The following is a 15,852-nucleotide window of genomic DNA, read 5'->3' on the forward strand; positions in this document are numbered from 1 at the left end:
GTTGCAATCCTAGTCTCTGATAAAACAGACTTTAAACCATCAAAGGTCAAAAGAGACAAAGAAGGCCATTACATAATGGTAAAGGGATCAATTCAACAGGAAGAGATAACTATTCTAAATATATATGCACCCAATACAGGAGCACCCAGATTCATAAAGCATGACCTTAGAGACTTACAAAGAGACTTAGACTCCCATAAAATAATAATGGGAGACTTGAACACCCCACTGTTAACATTAGACAGATCAACGAGACAGAAAGTTAACAAGGATATCCAGGAATTGAACTCATCTCTGCAGCAAGCAAACCTAATAGACATCTACAGAACTCTCCACCCCAAATCAACAGAATATACATTCTTCTCAGCACCACATCACACTTATTCCAAAATAGACCACATAATTGGAAGTAAAGCACTCCTCAGCAAATGTACAAGAACAGAAATTATAACAAACTGTCTTTCAGACCACAGTGCAATCAAACTAGAACTCAGGACTAAGAAACTCAATCAAAACTGCTCAACTACATGGAACCTGAATAACCTGCTCCTGAATGACTACTGGGTACATAACGAAATGAAGGCAGAAATAAAGATGTTCGTTGAAACCAATGAGAACAAAGATACAACATACCAGAATCTCTGGGACACATTTAAAGCAGTGTGTAGAGGGAAATTTATAGCACTAAATGCCCACAAGAGAAAGCTGGAAAGATCTAAAATTGACACTCTAACATCACAATCAAAAGAACTAGAGAAGCAAGAGCAAACACATTCAAAAGCTAGCAGAAGGCAAGAAATAACTAAGATCAGAGTAGAACTGAAGGAGATAGAGATACAAAAAACCCTCCAAAAATCAATGAATCCAGGAGTTGGTTTTTTGAAAAGATCAACAAAATTGATAGACCGTTAGCAAGATTAATAAAGAAGAAAAGAGAGAAGAATCAAATAGACGCAATAAAAAATGATAAAGGGGATATTACCACCGACCCCACAGAAATACAAACTACCATCAGAGAATACTATAAACACCTCTACACAAATAAACTAGAAAATCTAGAAGAAATGGATAATTTCATGGACACTTACACTCTCCCAAGACTAAACCAGGAAGAAGCTGAATCCCTGAATAGACCAATAGCAGGCTCTGAAATTGAGGCAATAATTACTAGCCTACCAACCAAAAAAAGTCCAGGACCAGATGGATTCACAGCTGAATTCTACCGGAGGTACAAGGAGGAGCTGGTACCATTCCTTCTGAAACTATTCCAATCAATAGAAAAAGAGGGAATCCTCCCTAACTCATTTTACGAGGCCAACATCATCCTGATACCAAAGCCTGGCAGAGACACAATAAAAAAAGAGAATTTTAGACCAATATCCCTGATGAACATCGATGCAAAAATCCTCAATAAAATACTGGCAAACCGGATCCAGCAGCACACTAAAAAGCTTATCCACCATGATCAAGTGGGCTTCATCCCTGGGATGCAAAGCTGGTTCAACATACACAAATCAATAAACATAATCCAGCATATAAACAGAACCAAAGACAAAAATCACATGATTATCTCAATAGATGCAGAAACAGCCTTCGACAAAATTCAACAGCCCTAGTTTTCATGCTAAAAACTCAATAAATTCGGTACTGATGGAACGTATCTCAAAATCATAAGAGCTATTTATGACAAACCCACAGCCAATATTATACTGAATGGGCAAAAACTGGAAAAATTCCCTGTGAAAACTGGCACAAGACAGGGATGCCCTCTCTCACCACTCCTATTCAACATAGTGTTGGAAGTTCTGGCTAGGGCAATCAGGCAACAGAAAGAAATAAAGCATATTCAGTTAGGAAAAGAAGAAGTCAAATTGTCCCTCTTTGCAGATGACATGATTGTATATTTAGAAAACCCCATTGTCTCAGCCCAAAATCTCCTTAGGCTGATAAGAAACTTCAGCAAAGTCTCAGGATACAAAATTAATGTGCAAAAATCACAAGCATTCTTATACACCAGTAACAGACAAACAGAGAGCCAAATCATGAATGAACTTCCATTTACAATTGCTTCAAAGAGAATAAAATACCTAGGAATCCAACTGACAAGGGATGTAAAGGACCTCTTCAAGGAGAACTACAAACCACTGCTCAGTGAAATAAAAGAGGACATAAACAAATGGAAGAACATACCATGTTCATGGATAGGAAGAATCAATATCGTGAAAATGGCCATACTGCCCAAGGTAATTTATAGATTCAATGCCATCCCCATTAAGCTACCAATGAATTTCTTCACAGAATTGGAAAAAACTGCTTTAAAGTTCATATGGAACCAAAAAAGAGCCCACATTGCCAAGACAATCCTAAGTCAAAAGAACAAAGCTGGAGGCATCACGCTAGCTGACTTCAAACTACACTACAAGGCTACAGCAACCAAAACAGCATGGTACTGGTACCAAAACAGATATAGACCAATGGAACAGAACAGAGCCCTCAGAAATAATACCACACATCTACAGCCATCTGATCTTTGACAAACCTGACAAAAACAAGAAATAGGGAAAGGATTCCCTATTTAATAAATGGTGCTGGGAAAACTGGCTAGCCATAAGTAGAAAGCTGAAACTGGATCCTTTCCTTACTCCTTACACGAAAATTAATTCAAGATGGATTAGAGACTTAAATGTTAGACCTAATACCATAAAAACCCTAGAAGAAAACCTAGGTAATACCATTCAGGACATAGGCATAGGCAAGGACTTCATGTCTAAAACACCAAAAGCAACGGCAACAAAAGCCAAAATTGACAAATGGGATCTAATTAAACTAAAGAGCTTCTGCACAGCAAAACAAACTACCATCAGAGTGAACAGGCAACCTATAGAATGGGAGAAAATTTTTGCAATCTACTCATCTGACAAAGGGCTAATATCCAGAACCTACAAAGAACTCAAACAAATTTACAAGAAAAAAACAAACAACCCCATCCAAAAGTGGGCAAAGGATATGAACAGACATTTCTCAAAAGAAGACATTCATACAGCCAACAGACACATGAAAAAATGCTCATCATCACTGGCCGTCAGAGAAATGCAAATCAAAACCACAATGAGATACCATCTCACACCAGTTAGAATGGCAATCATTAAAAAGTCAGGAAACAGCAGGTGCTGGAGAGGATGTGGAGAAATAGGAACCCTTTAACACTGCTGTTGGGATTGTAAACTAGTTCAACCATTATGGAAAACAGTATGGCGATTCCTCAAGGATCTAGAACTAGAAGTACCATATGACCCAGCCATCCCATTACTGGGTATATACCCAAAGGATTATAAATCATGCTGTTATAAAGACACATGCACACGTATGTTTATTGTGGCACTATTCACAATAGCAAAGACTTGGAATCAACCCAAATGTCCATCAGTGACAGACTGGATTAAGAAAATGTGGCACATATACACCATGGAATACTATGCAGCCATAAAAAAGGATGAGTTTGTGTCCTTTGTAGGGACATGGATGCAGCTGGAAACCATCATTCTCAGCAAACCATCACAAGAACAGAAAACCAAACACCACATGTTCTCTCTCATAGGTGGGAACTGAACAATGAGATCACTTGGACTCGGGAAGGGGAACATCATACACCCGGGCCTATCATGGCGGGTGGGGAGGGATTGCATTGGGAGTTATACCTGATGTAAATGACAAGTTGATGGGTGCTGACGAGTTGATGGGTGCAGCACACCAACATGGCACAAGTATATATATGTAACAAACCTGCACGTTATGCACATATACCCTAGAACTTAAAGTATAATAATAGTAAAAAAAAAAACAACTCTATGTGTTCTTTGCATACATTTGCACATTCCAGTGCTATTAGAAAGAGGTCCTATGTGGATTGGTAACCCCCAAAATTCATTTTAATTAACCACAAATGGACCCTGAATGCAAACCAAAAATCCTATTGTCTAACTTGCTCTTCTTCCTTTTCAATGACTATTTCAGATTTTCTCCACGCTCCTCAAATCTCTAAACCTTTACCTTTCAGTCTTTCTCCTCCAAATGATCTCAATGCCTACTTCCCAGGGAACAAAAAAGCATCAGTGGGAATTCCTTCAACTTGCCATTTTCAAGCAAATGAAGCAACCCACTTGTGCACCCATCTTTCCCTCCTGTCCTCCTGACTTAGTAAAAAGGTATCTGGTTTTCCTCTCATCCAAGACCAATCCTTTCCACATTTTGTTTAGATCCTGTCTCTTCATGCCTACACTATTAACTACTCCTTTTTTCTTTTGCATATCCAAGCAGCTCCTATCTCAAATAAAATCACAGCTCCCTCTGGTTATCAGTCTATATTCTGCCTTTCTTCACAGCTAAACTTCTCTGAAGAGTTGCATATAATCACTAACTCTATTTTCTCATTTACTATCCATTTCTTATTCCAATCTGGTCTGGCTTTGGAACGTCACAAAAACAGCACTCGAGTCCCATATTCTCGAGGTCAGTAAATTCAATGGACATTTTCTAGTCCTCATTTTACTTACCAGTGTTATTTGATACTTTAGACCACTTCTCCTTTTGGATACAATTGTTTCCTCTGAGTGCTGTGACACTTCCCACTCTCTCTTTCTTGTCATCCTATTCAGCTTAACTCTGACCAATCCCATGTTCTTTGCCACTGTCCTTTACCTGGCTCGTAACTGCTACATTTCCTTGGCCCTGTTTTAGTCTCACTTTATACATTCTCCCTGGTCAATCTCATCAATGGCTATGGCTTAAACATCCACACACATGATTACTCCCAAATACATCACCTCACCCCTAACTTCTCTGAGCTCCTGACACATATATTCAACTGCCTCCTAGACATCACTGGCATGTGTCAAAGGTACTCCAAATTCAACATGTCCAAAATTGAACTCATGATCCTTCCTCTAAACTCCTGACCTTTTTTCAAGGACTTCCAGTCTTAGTGAATGGGACCACTATTGGTTATTTTAAGCAAGCCCAAGGTGTAGGTATCATCTTCGACACCTCCTTCTCTCTCACCAACCCATCACCATAACTGATAACTGTACCTTCAGAATATCTACAGCCTCCTAAATGGTCCCCCTGTATCGATTCTTGTTCTCTGTCAATCTGTTCTTCAATATACAGCCAGAGTGATCTTTGCAAAACAGAAATCCTCATATTAACTCCTTGCTTAAAACCTTTCCATGGCTCTTATCTTCAAAGCATAATGACAAAATTCCTTAACGTGGGCAAATCCTTGCTTTACCCAACATTTGTATCCCTATCTAGCCTTATATTTCTTTCCTCTTTCCTAAGAAAAATAGCAAAAGTCTCAGAGTACTCCTTCTACTTTTCACTCTTTTGGAGGGAAAGCTTTGATAAGCCTGCAAACACAGCTATCTGTAAGGTCTAGGCGCTCCACAGATTAAAACATTCTGGCCCAATGAAGGCCAGAATTCTGGAAGCTCAGGCCCCTTCCAGAAATCAAATACACCCATCTTCAGGCAGAGGATGAAGAAAACTAAAGGTATACCTAAATATTGTTTGCGGTATGCATTTATTAGTTAAAATAGGAAGAAATACAGTCATGTATTGCTTAATGACAGGGATACATTCTGAAAAATGCATCATTAGGCAATTTTGTCACACAAACATCAAAGGGTGCACTTACGCAAACCTAGGTGGTACAGCCTAGTACACACCAAGGCTATATGGAATAAACTATTACTCCTAGGCTACAAATCTGTACAGCACATTTCTGTACTGAATACTGTTGGCAACTGTAACACTATACTATGTATTTGTGTATCTAAACACATCTCAGTGTAGAAAAGGTACAGTGAAAATACAGTATTATTATCTTATGGGACCATCATCATATATTCAGTCCATCATTGACCAAAATGTCATATGCAGAACATGACTATATATTATTACTAAAAACAAAGTATGGTCTAGTCCATAGAGAAGAGGAAACACTAATTTTGGCAGACCCTAAAACACCTGAGAAACAATAACATTTACAGGCAACACAGAGAAGTAAAAAACCCATAAAACAGACTGAAAATGAGCAGATAGACAAGTATAAAGAAAGCCAGGTGAGTATTTCCTTAAAAGTCAAGGGGGAAAAAATGGAAATAAGTGGTCAAATAATAAAATATTGCAGAATGATGCAGTGAAATACAAATTATTTTATTTACAAATTAATTATTTTATAAAGATTAGCGACGAGGAGGTATCTGGTGACCTTGAAAGAGTCTTACCAATAGAAGGAAAGAGGTAGAATCCAGGTTGAGGAATGAATTAGAGGTAAGGAAGTCTAGGCTACTCTTTCAAGAATCCTGATAACTGTGAGAAGGCAATACAGAACCAAAGATGTTTCTGGGTTGTTTTGTTTAAGGTGTTTAAGCATGTAGCTTGTTTATGTGCTGACAGAAAAAGAGCCAGGAGAAAAAAAGACATCAGAGAACATATCTGATGGACCCCAATTTCCTGAGGAAATGGCAGAAGCAGAGCTCCAAAATGAGCTGGTGGGATTTACTTCAAAGGAGAGGAGGTACAGTTTTCCCCACAAAAGCACCATAAATGGGGCTGAAAGCTTATAAAAGTGAGGACATAAAAGTGTTGGATGAGAAAGGAAGTTGTGGTAAAAAATAAAATCAAATCCTGGAAATGGTAGAATTTGAGTGAAGAAGGAAAGAAGACTTAAAAAATGGAAATATGTGAGGGAGTAATTAGATACTAGTAGGTAAGAGCAATAAAGGAGGTCACAACACAGTCAGAGGCACTGGGGACTTAGGAGAACCGTGACCCTCCTGTAAGGTCTGTACCTCAAAAAAATGACATGATATGCATGAAAAAGTGATGGAAACTGTAAAGTGCTATAGACATATCAGATATTCTGACATTTCACTGGTATTAGTAATATTCCTGTTACTTTTATTATTATTATGGATAGTTAGATTATGTTCCCGTTGAAGAGCAAGCTTTGTATTTGAAGACACTGCCAACTGCTATGACTAATGAAGTGAGTAAAATACCCAACTTTATATTTTGAAAGTAGACACTAATATTTCAATATGTTTCACTTGTTTCCTTAATTTAATGCTATGAAAAATTTATTTCAAGTTCCATAAACTAAAATATAAACCAACATGCCTAAATAGTAATCTTGATAAATACCTTCTGTTTTCTCTGACTTCAAAGATTCAGTGAACGCTTTAACTGTTTTATATTCCAATTCCTTTTCTGCTATTTCAGTTGGTTGAGTCTCTAATGGTTTTATATCTTCGTGTTTTTTCTCTTCATATTTTAAAAGTCTAAATGACAAAGAAAACAATTCTAAGAAAATAAATGGAAAAATCACACCAACAAAATACTGAGCTATTAGCATATTACCTACAATTTCACATTTATAATTAAAACAGCTTCTTAGGTTTAATAAATACTATAATTAACATTCTCCATAACTGAAAGATTAAATATTTATTCTGACTTTACAATACAATATAATATCTATTCACTCAAATATTTTTGATAGGCACTTTGAAAAAGATCTGCAACATTTACATGGAGAGTCTAGTTAGATTTTAAATAGGTCTAACTGGTGTTAGGGCCTTGTGAATCTTGATCTCATTTTAGAAGATAAGAACTGTTACCCAATTAAACAGAGTGAAGTCAGAACACAATTTTCTGAAATTTCATATCCATATATTGCCTTCCTTTTTTTTCACAGGACATTGGCCAACTCTCTACTGTTGGAAAAACTTTTTCATAAGAACAGAATCCAAAATTACTGCCTACAATCGACTTATATTATACATCACAGTTTTATAAAGCAGAGAAAATTCTAGGTTCTGTAAAGTCTTATATGTACTGTTAAGGGAAAAAAAGTACTTTATCTATTGGTATGTTAAAGAAAAATACTTAATCAAATCATTAAGAAGGTAACATTTCTTTTCTATGACAAAGAAAGCACAATGTCTTTGAACTTATTTATAGATCGCTTATTATATATTATTCTTAAATCCTTTTCCTTTGAGCGTTTTGAGTTCCCACTTTGTTTATAAACATCTTGAAAATTTTCCTCTTCATTAAAATGTCTATCTATATCTGTTGTCCTCCCCACCTTTTTTTTTTTTTTTTTTTTTTGGTACTGAATTTTTTGCCATTTTGTAAACAATGTGTAGTAGTTATTTACACATTTTGAGCAGCAATCTTTTGTCACTTTATATCTCTCATTTGGAATTATCTTTTCACTTTCTTGATGTCTTTATAAACAGAAGTTACTAATTTTAATATAATTTATCTGCATTTTCCTTTATGGTTTGTATTGTTTATGACTTCTTAAGAAATCTTTCCTCAGTCCAAGGTAATGACAAAATGAGCTTATATGTTTTCCTAACATAAAGTTTTACCTTTTACAAGTCTTTTAATTAATACATAAGTCCTTAAATCCTTGACTTTTGGGTATATTGTAAGAGACAGGCTCCATTTCTTCCCCTGCCCCCAGCCAATAAGGATATACAATTGTCACAGCACCATTATTGAACATGCCCACTTAATCTTCACTAACCTATAACGCCAAGTCTATGTTCACTTAAAATGAATACAATGGTCTGTTCTTGGGTTCTTTATTCTTTATTTGTGTATCCTTGTTTCTACAGCACACTCCTTAATTATGATAGCTTTATAATAAGTTTAAGAGTTGTAGGTCAAGATTATCAGATTTTCTTTTTAAGGAGTGTTTTACATATTCTTGACCCTTTGCTTTTCTATATAAATTTGTTGAATTCTGAATTAAACTTTATAATTTTTTCATAAAGGGCATAATTACATCATTTAAAAAAATAGTATTTATTTGGGAGGCCGAGGTGGGTGGATCATGAGGTCAGGAGTTCAAGACCAGCCTGGCCAAAATAGTGAAACCCCTTCTCTACTAAAACTACAAAAAAAATCAGCCAGGTGTGGTGGTGGGTGCCTGTAATCCTAGCTACTAGGGAGGCTGAGGTTGGAGAATCACTTGAACCTGGGAGGCGGAGGTTACAGTGAGCCAAGATCATGCCACTGCATTCCAGTCTAGGTGACAGAGCGAGACTCTGTCTCAAAAAACAAAAAAGTATTTATGTATCTAATGTACCTATTTTTCAATACTATTACAAATGATGCCTTTTGCTTTCCTAGGATTTCTCAGTTGTTGGTTAATTTCTCATATCCAACAACCTCCTTCTCACTGTTTTGGCATATCCAAGGTTGGTCTGGGGGAAGGAGCCAACAACCAGTGTTAACTTGCCTATCTTGTTAGAAAATACTCCCTGAGAAACTAAGGTTTTTCTAAACTCTAGAATCATCAGTAAATTCTGATATATTTTAAGTCTTTCACTGTCAGAATGGCTTACCACCAGCCATACACTGCTGAAATCTTACTTTAGAAAAAACTCTCATTATATTTTATCTTATTTTTACCTTGGTTTTGTGTTGGTTTCCTCCTTGTCCATCTCTTGATTTTCAGTTGTCAAATCAATGGGTATAAATGTCTCCATATGTTTTTCTGAGTGAAACTACAAAGTAACTGGCTGTAAAGAAAATTCACATTATTATCTTTAATATACAATACAATCTGACAACTATGACTATTGGTATTCAAAATGGCATATATAGTTCCCAGCTTCTCAATAGGCTTAATATAATATCCTGACTGCCTTTGTTTCTTATATACAGTATAATTTCCAAACCCTTCACAAAGCTAGTTAGCTTTCTCAGGGCAATCTCTATATTGTCTAACTTCCTTTCTACGGCAATTTTTTTCCATCTTACATGCATTGGTTTATGTACATACAATTTTAGTTTACATTAAATAGCATGCTAAAGATAATGGTAAGTTTTAAGATTATTTTCTTAGGGGAAATTATCAAAAAGAACTTACGAAAGTCATCAGAAGTGGTAGCTGAAGTTGATGAACTAATTTCACCATTCACTAAGCACTAAAAGGCCACATCCATATATTACCAGCATTCTTCAGATAGAATAGAACAAAAGGGAGTCGGTAATGAAATATAAAAAGGTGAGTTTCTTTCTGATCACTGAGGGAAATCTAACAAGATACAGAAAGTCTTTAAATAAAGTTGATGTGCTACATGGCCATGCACCATAACTGAAGAATTAAAGGTAAAAATTTAAGACTGGAAAAAAATTCAACAGCCCTTCATGCTAAAAATGCTCAATAAATTTGGTATTGATGGAACGTATCTCAAAATCATAAGACCTATTTATGACAAACCCACAGCCAATATCATACTGAATGGGCAAAAACTGGAAAAATTCCCTTTGAAAACTGGCACAAGACAGGGATGCCCTCTCTCACCACTCCTATTCAATATAGTATTGGAAGTTCTGGCTAGGGCAATCAGGCAAGAGAAAGAAATCAAGGGTATTCAGTTAGGAAAAGAAGAAGTCAAATTGTCCCTGTTTGCAGATGACATGATTGTATATTTAGAAAACCCCATTGTCTCAGCCCAAAATCTCCTTAAGCTGACAAGAAACTTCAGCAAAGTCTCAGGATACAAAATTAACGTGCAAAAATCACAAGCATTCTTATACACCAGTAACAGACAAACAGAGAGCCAAATCATGAATGAACTTCCATTTACAATTGCTTCAAAGAGAATAAAATACCTAGGAATCCAACTGACAAGGGATGTAAAGGACCTCTTCAAGGAGAACTACAAACCACTGCTCAGTGAAATAAAAGAGGACACAAACAAATGGAAGAACATACCGTGTTCATGGATAGGAAGAATCAATATCGTGAAAAATGGTCATACTGCCCAAGGTAATTTATAGATTCAATGCCATCCCCATCAAGCTACCAACGACTTTCTTCACAGAATTGGAAAAAACTGCTTTAAATTTCATATGGAACCAAAAAAGAACCCACATTGCCAAGACAATCCTAAAGTCAAAAGAACAAAGCTGGAGGCATCACGCTACTTGACTTCAAACTATACTACAAGGCTACAGTAACCAAAACAGCATGGTATTGTTACCAAAACAGATATATAGGCCAATGGAACAGAACAGAGTCCTCAGAAATAATATGACACATCTACAACCATCTGATCTTTGACAAACCTGACAAAAACAAGAAATGGGGAAAGGATTCCCTATTTAATAAATGGTGCTGGGAAAATTGGCTAGCCATAAGTAGAAAGCTGAAACCGGATCCTTTCCTTACTCCTTATATGAAAATTAAATCAAGATGGATTAGAAACTTAAATGTTAGACCTAAAACCATAAAAACCCTAGAAGAAAACCTAGGTAATACCATGCAGGACATAGGCATGGGCAAGGACTTCATGTCTAAAACACCAAAAGCAATGGCAACAAAAGCCAAAATTGACAAATGGGATCTAATTAAACTAAAGAGCTTCTGCACAGCAAAACAAACTACCATCAGAGTGAACAGGCAACCTACAGAATGGGAGAAAATTTTTGCAATCTACTCATCTGACAAAGGGCTAATATCCAGAACCTACAAAGAACTCAAACAAATTTACAAGAAAAAAACAAACAACCCCATCCAAAAGTGGGCAAAGGATATGAACAGACATTTCTCAAAAGAGGACATTCATACAGCCAACAACACATGAGAAAATGCTCATCATCACTGGCCATCAGAGAAACGCAAATCAAAACCACAATGAGATACCATCTCACACCAGTTAGAATGGCGATCATTCAAAAGTCAGGAAACAACAGGTGCTGGAGAGGATGTGGAGAAATAGGAACACTTTTACACTGTTGGTGGGATTGTAAACTAGTTCAACCATTATGGAAAACAGTATGGCGATTCCTCAAGGATCTAGAACTAGAAGTACCATATGACCCAGCCATCCCATTACTGGGTATATACCCAAAGGATTATAAATCATGCTGTTATAAAGACACATGCACATGTATGTTTATTGCGGCACTATTCACAATAACAAAGACTTGGAATCAACTCAAATGTCCATCAGTGACAGACTGGATTAAGAAAATGTGGCACATATACACCATGGAATACTATGCAGCCATAAAAAAGGGTGAGTTTGTGTCCTTTGTAGGGACATGGATGCAGCTGGAAACCATCATTCCCAGCAAACTATCCCAAGAACAGAAAACCAAACACCGCATGTTCTCACTCATAGGTGGGAACTGAACAACGAGATCACTTGGACTCGGGAAGGGGAACATCACACACCGGGGCCTATCACGGGGAGGGGGGCGGCGGGAGGGATTGCACTGGGAGTTACACCTGATGTAAATGATGAGTTGATGGGTGCAGCATACCAACATGGCACAAGTATACATATGTAACAAACCTGCACGTTATGCACATGTACCCTAGATCTTAAAGTATAATAAAAAAAAAAATGTATAGTAAAGTAATAATAAAGAACTGACATACAAAAAAAAAAGACTGGAATCAATGGAGAATAGAAAAAGTTTTAGCTGGCAAATGAATACGCTTCAGATAAATCAACTAAGACTGAAATAAGCCAGGGGTAAGAGTAGTTCTTACTAGCCGGGCGCGGTGGCTCAAGCCTGTAATCCCAGCACTTTGGGAGGCCGAGACGGGCAGATCACGAGGTCAGGAAATCGAGACCATCCTGGCTAACACGGTGAAACCCCGTCTCTACTAAAAATACAGAAAACTAGCCGGGCGAGGTGGCGGGCGCCTGTAGTCCCAGCTACTCGGGAGGCTGAGGCAGGAGAATGGCGTGAACCCGGGAGGCGGAGCTTGCAGTGAGCTGAGATCCAGCCACTGTACTCCAGCCTGGGCTGCAGAGCGAGACTCCGTCGTAAAAAAAAAAAAAAAAAAAAAAAAGAGTACTTCTTACTAGAATAGAAATGCCGGCCGGGTGCAGTGGCTCACGCCTGTAATCCCAGCATTTTGGGAGGCCGAGGCAGGTGGATCACGAATCAGGAGATTGAGCCATGGTGAAACCCCGTCTCTACTAAAAATACAAAAAACTAGCCAGGCGAGGTGTCGGGCACCCGTAGTCCCAGCTACTCGGGAGGCTGAGGCAGGAGAATGGCGGGAACATGGGAGGCGGAGCTTGCAGTGAGCCGAGATTGCGCCACTGCACTCCAGCCTGGGTGACAGAGGGAGACTCTGTCTCATAAAAAAAAAAAAAAATCTACACAGTAGGTATGAAGCTGACAACTATAACATCAATGTAGGACAGTCTATCTATTGACAAGACTCAAGGTGCACAAAGAGTCCTACTCATGACCCAAAGAATACCAAGAAAGGCCAAAGAAGGATCATTCACTGCAGCCAACAACTGAAGAATACAACTGTGACCATAACTGGAGATAAGACGAAGAAACAGATCCTAAGGGAAGTAGATTGCACTGGATTAAAAAAAAAAAAAAAATCCCTAAATCAAATCCATTCTGAACTTGCAATAAAGCAAGAGTCAGTAAACTTTTTTTGAAAAAGAACCAAAGTGGCCAGGTGCAGTGGCTAAGGTCTGTAATCCCAGCACTTTGGGAGGCCAAGGTGGGCGGCATATGATGCCAGGAGTTCGAGACCAGCTTGGGCAATATGGCAAAACCCCGCCTCTACTAAAAATACAAAAATTAGCCAGGAGTGGTGGTGCATGCCTGTAATCCCAGCTACTTGAGAGGCTGAGGCAGGCGAATCGCTGGAACCTGGGAGGCAGAGGTTGCCATGAGCTGAGATCGCACCATTGCACTCCAGCCTGGGCAACTGAGTGAGACCCTGTTTCAAAAAAATAAAATAAAATAAAAAGAGCCAAAGAATAAATATTTTAGACTTTGTGAGTCAAAAGGCAAAATTGAGGCTATTACATAGGTACCATATAACAAAAGAGAAAACAAATTGCCACAAATGTTTTATTGATGAAATTCAATAAGTGATAACAATAATTACGTATTTTTTTTGTAATACAGGCCTATAAGAAAAATAGTGTTCTTTGGCTGATAAATAAAATAATGGAAGTTTAAATATGTTATTAAAAAGTGTAAAATTATCCATAAGAAGAACAAAAATTATAACATAAACAATGGAAATGTGGGAGTAGGAGACATTGGATAAAAGGTAAATTCATGAATTACATTCTAATATCTTCATTTTGCAGTGGGCAGTCAATAGATGCTATCTAAAATACATAGCTCACAAAATACAGGTTGAAATATAATGTATTATATTACAAGTCTTGAAGAAAAATAATAATGCATGAACCTTCCAAAGTATCAGAGGCAAAACAAACTATGTGTTTATATAAGAGAGGGATTAAAAACATGAGAAAAAGTTTAAAATAAAGGATAGTTGTGGTTGACTTTAATAGGTTGCCCATACAATATTCATTTCCTCCTTCACTTTCCCAAACAGTAATCTTATTTTTGTTCAGGTAGATCTAAAAAAATAAAAGACAGGTTAACTATTACAGAGAATAAAGTAATAAATCAGACAAAACGAATCAAGAGTCTGGAAGGAGAAATGGGGACCATAATGACTGAGAATAATCTTCCAGACATAAATCTTCAGTTTCATAAAGTCCAACAAATTCTAAGCAGAATGAACATATGTTCATACATATATACACGTGAGCACCCACATGTGGATATACACACACACACACACTCCCCCAACATAGTGAAACTGCAGAATGCCAAAGACAAGGAGGAGATCCTAATGGTACTAGAGATAGATTACTTAAGCTGGAAAATCACTGGACTAAGAATGGGCTTCTTGACGGTAAAATCTAAACCAAGAAAATGATACAATATTTTCAATGTGCTAAGGAAAAATAACCATCAACTTGGAATTCTATAACTGGTAAAATATGTTTCAAGAATAAAGGCAAGATAAAGACATTTCTAGGCAAATAAAATAAACATACATAAAAATTATCCTAAAGGACTTCAAAAAAGAAGTACTATGATCCCAAGTGGAAGGACTCAGATGAAAGAAAAAATTATGAGCAAAAAAAGTAATACATGAGTAAAGCTAAACAAATACTGCATAAAACAATAATTATTTATTATGGGATTAACAGTGAGATAGAACTAAATTATCCAACAATAACAGTGCAGAGGTCAGGAGGGGGAATGATCAGAAATAAAATGTTTTCAGATACTTGCATTTTCTGGGGGAAGAAAAACAGATGGATTAAACTTATGCTTTGATAAGTATGCATCTTAAAATTTTTATGGTAATGACTAAAGGATATATAGAATGCATAAATTTCAAGCTAACAGTTGGGGGTGGGAGGTGAAATAAAAATAAATATATAAGCAACCAGTCTAAGAGGAGACAGAAAGATAAACAGAAAAGTCACAACAAAAGAGAAACTACAAAATAAAGTGGCAGAAATAAATAGAAACATATTACTAATTATAATCAATATAAATGAACTAAATTATCTAAAAGGACAATGATATCAAAATTGAGAAGAAAGTTCAGTTATACCCTATTCAAAAGACAAATTTCTGAAACATAAGGATACAACAAGGATGCAAGTACAGGAAAGAGATATACCAGGCAACTATTAAAGAAAATAAAAATATTATAGCTATATTTATATCAGAAAAAAAGATATTCAAGCCGAAAGAGTCACTAGATAGAAAGAGGATCACTACATAGTGACTAAATTTTCATTTCGCCCGGAAAATAAAACAGAAGAGTTTGGAACTTGGACTTAACAACATGGCTTCTAAATATGAAATGTAAATGTGTAAACATATAATACATATTGCAAAAACTGAAAGAACCATAGGGAGAAAAAATAAATCTAGTATGATAATGAGGCATTTTAACAA

General features: G+C 36.8%; 1 protein-coding gene across 2 annotated transcripts in view; it reads right to left on the reverse strand.

Moving 5' to 3' along the window:
* The window catches only part of DNAH14 (dynein axonemal heavy chain 14), a 507,005-nt gene that overhangs the window by 478,158 nt on the left and 12,995 nt on the right, over positions 1-15,852 (reverse strand). Inside the window, exons 2-4 of one of the 2 annotated variants that reach the window (XM_025393377.1) lie at positions 13,361-13,400; positions 9,487-9,571; positions 7,204-7,340 (exon numbers count right to left, since the gene is read on the reverse strand). In XM_025393377.1, coding sequence (XP_025249162.1) covers positions 7,204-7,340; positions 9,487-9,563 — 214 coding nt within the window. In that variant the 5' untranslated portion in view covers positions 9,564-9,571; positions 13,361-13,400. Of the gene's footprint in view, positions 1-7,203; positions 7,341-9,486; positions 9,597-13,360; positions 13,401-15,852 lie in introns of both variants that reach the window. The other variant, XM_025393378.1, reaches the window with a different exon arrangement.

Source organism: Theropithecus gelada, chromosome 1 (genome assembly GCF_003255815.1).
Source record: "Theropithecus gelada isolate Dixy chromosome 1, Tgel_1.0, whole genome shotgun sequence".
NCBI classification, from domain to species: Eukaryota; Metazoa; Chordata; class Mammalia; order Primates; family Cercopithecidae; genus Theropithecus; species Theropithecus gelada.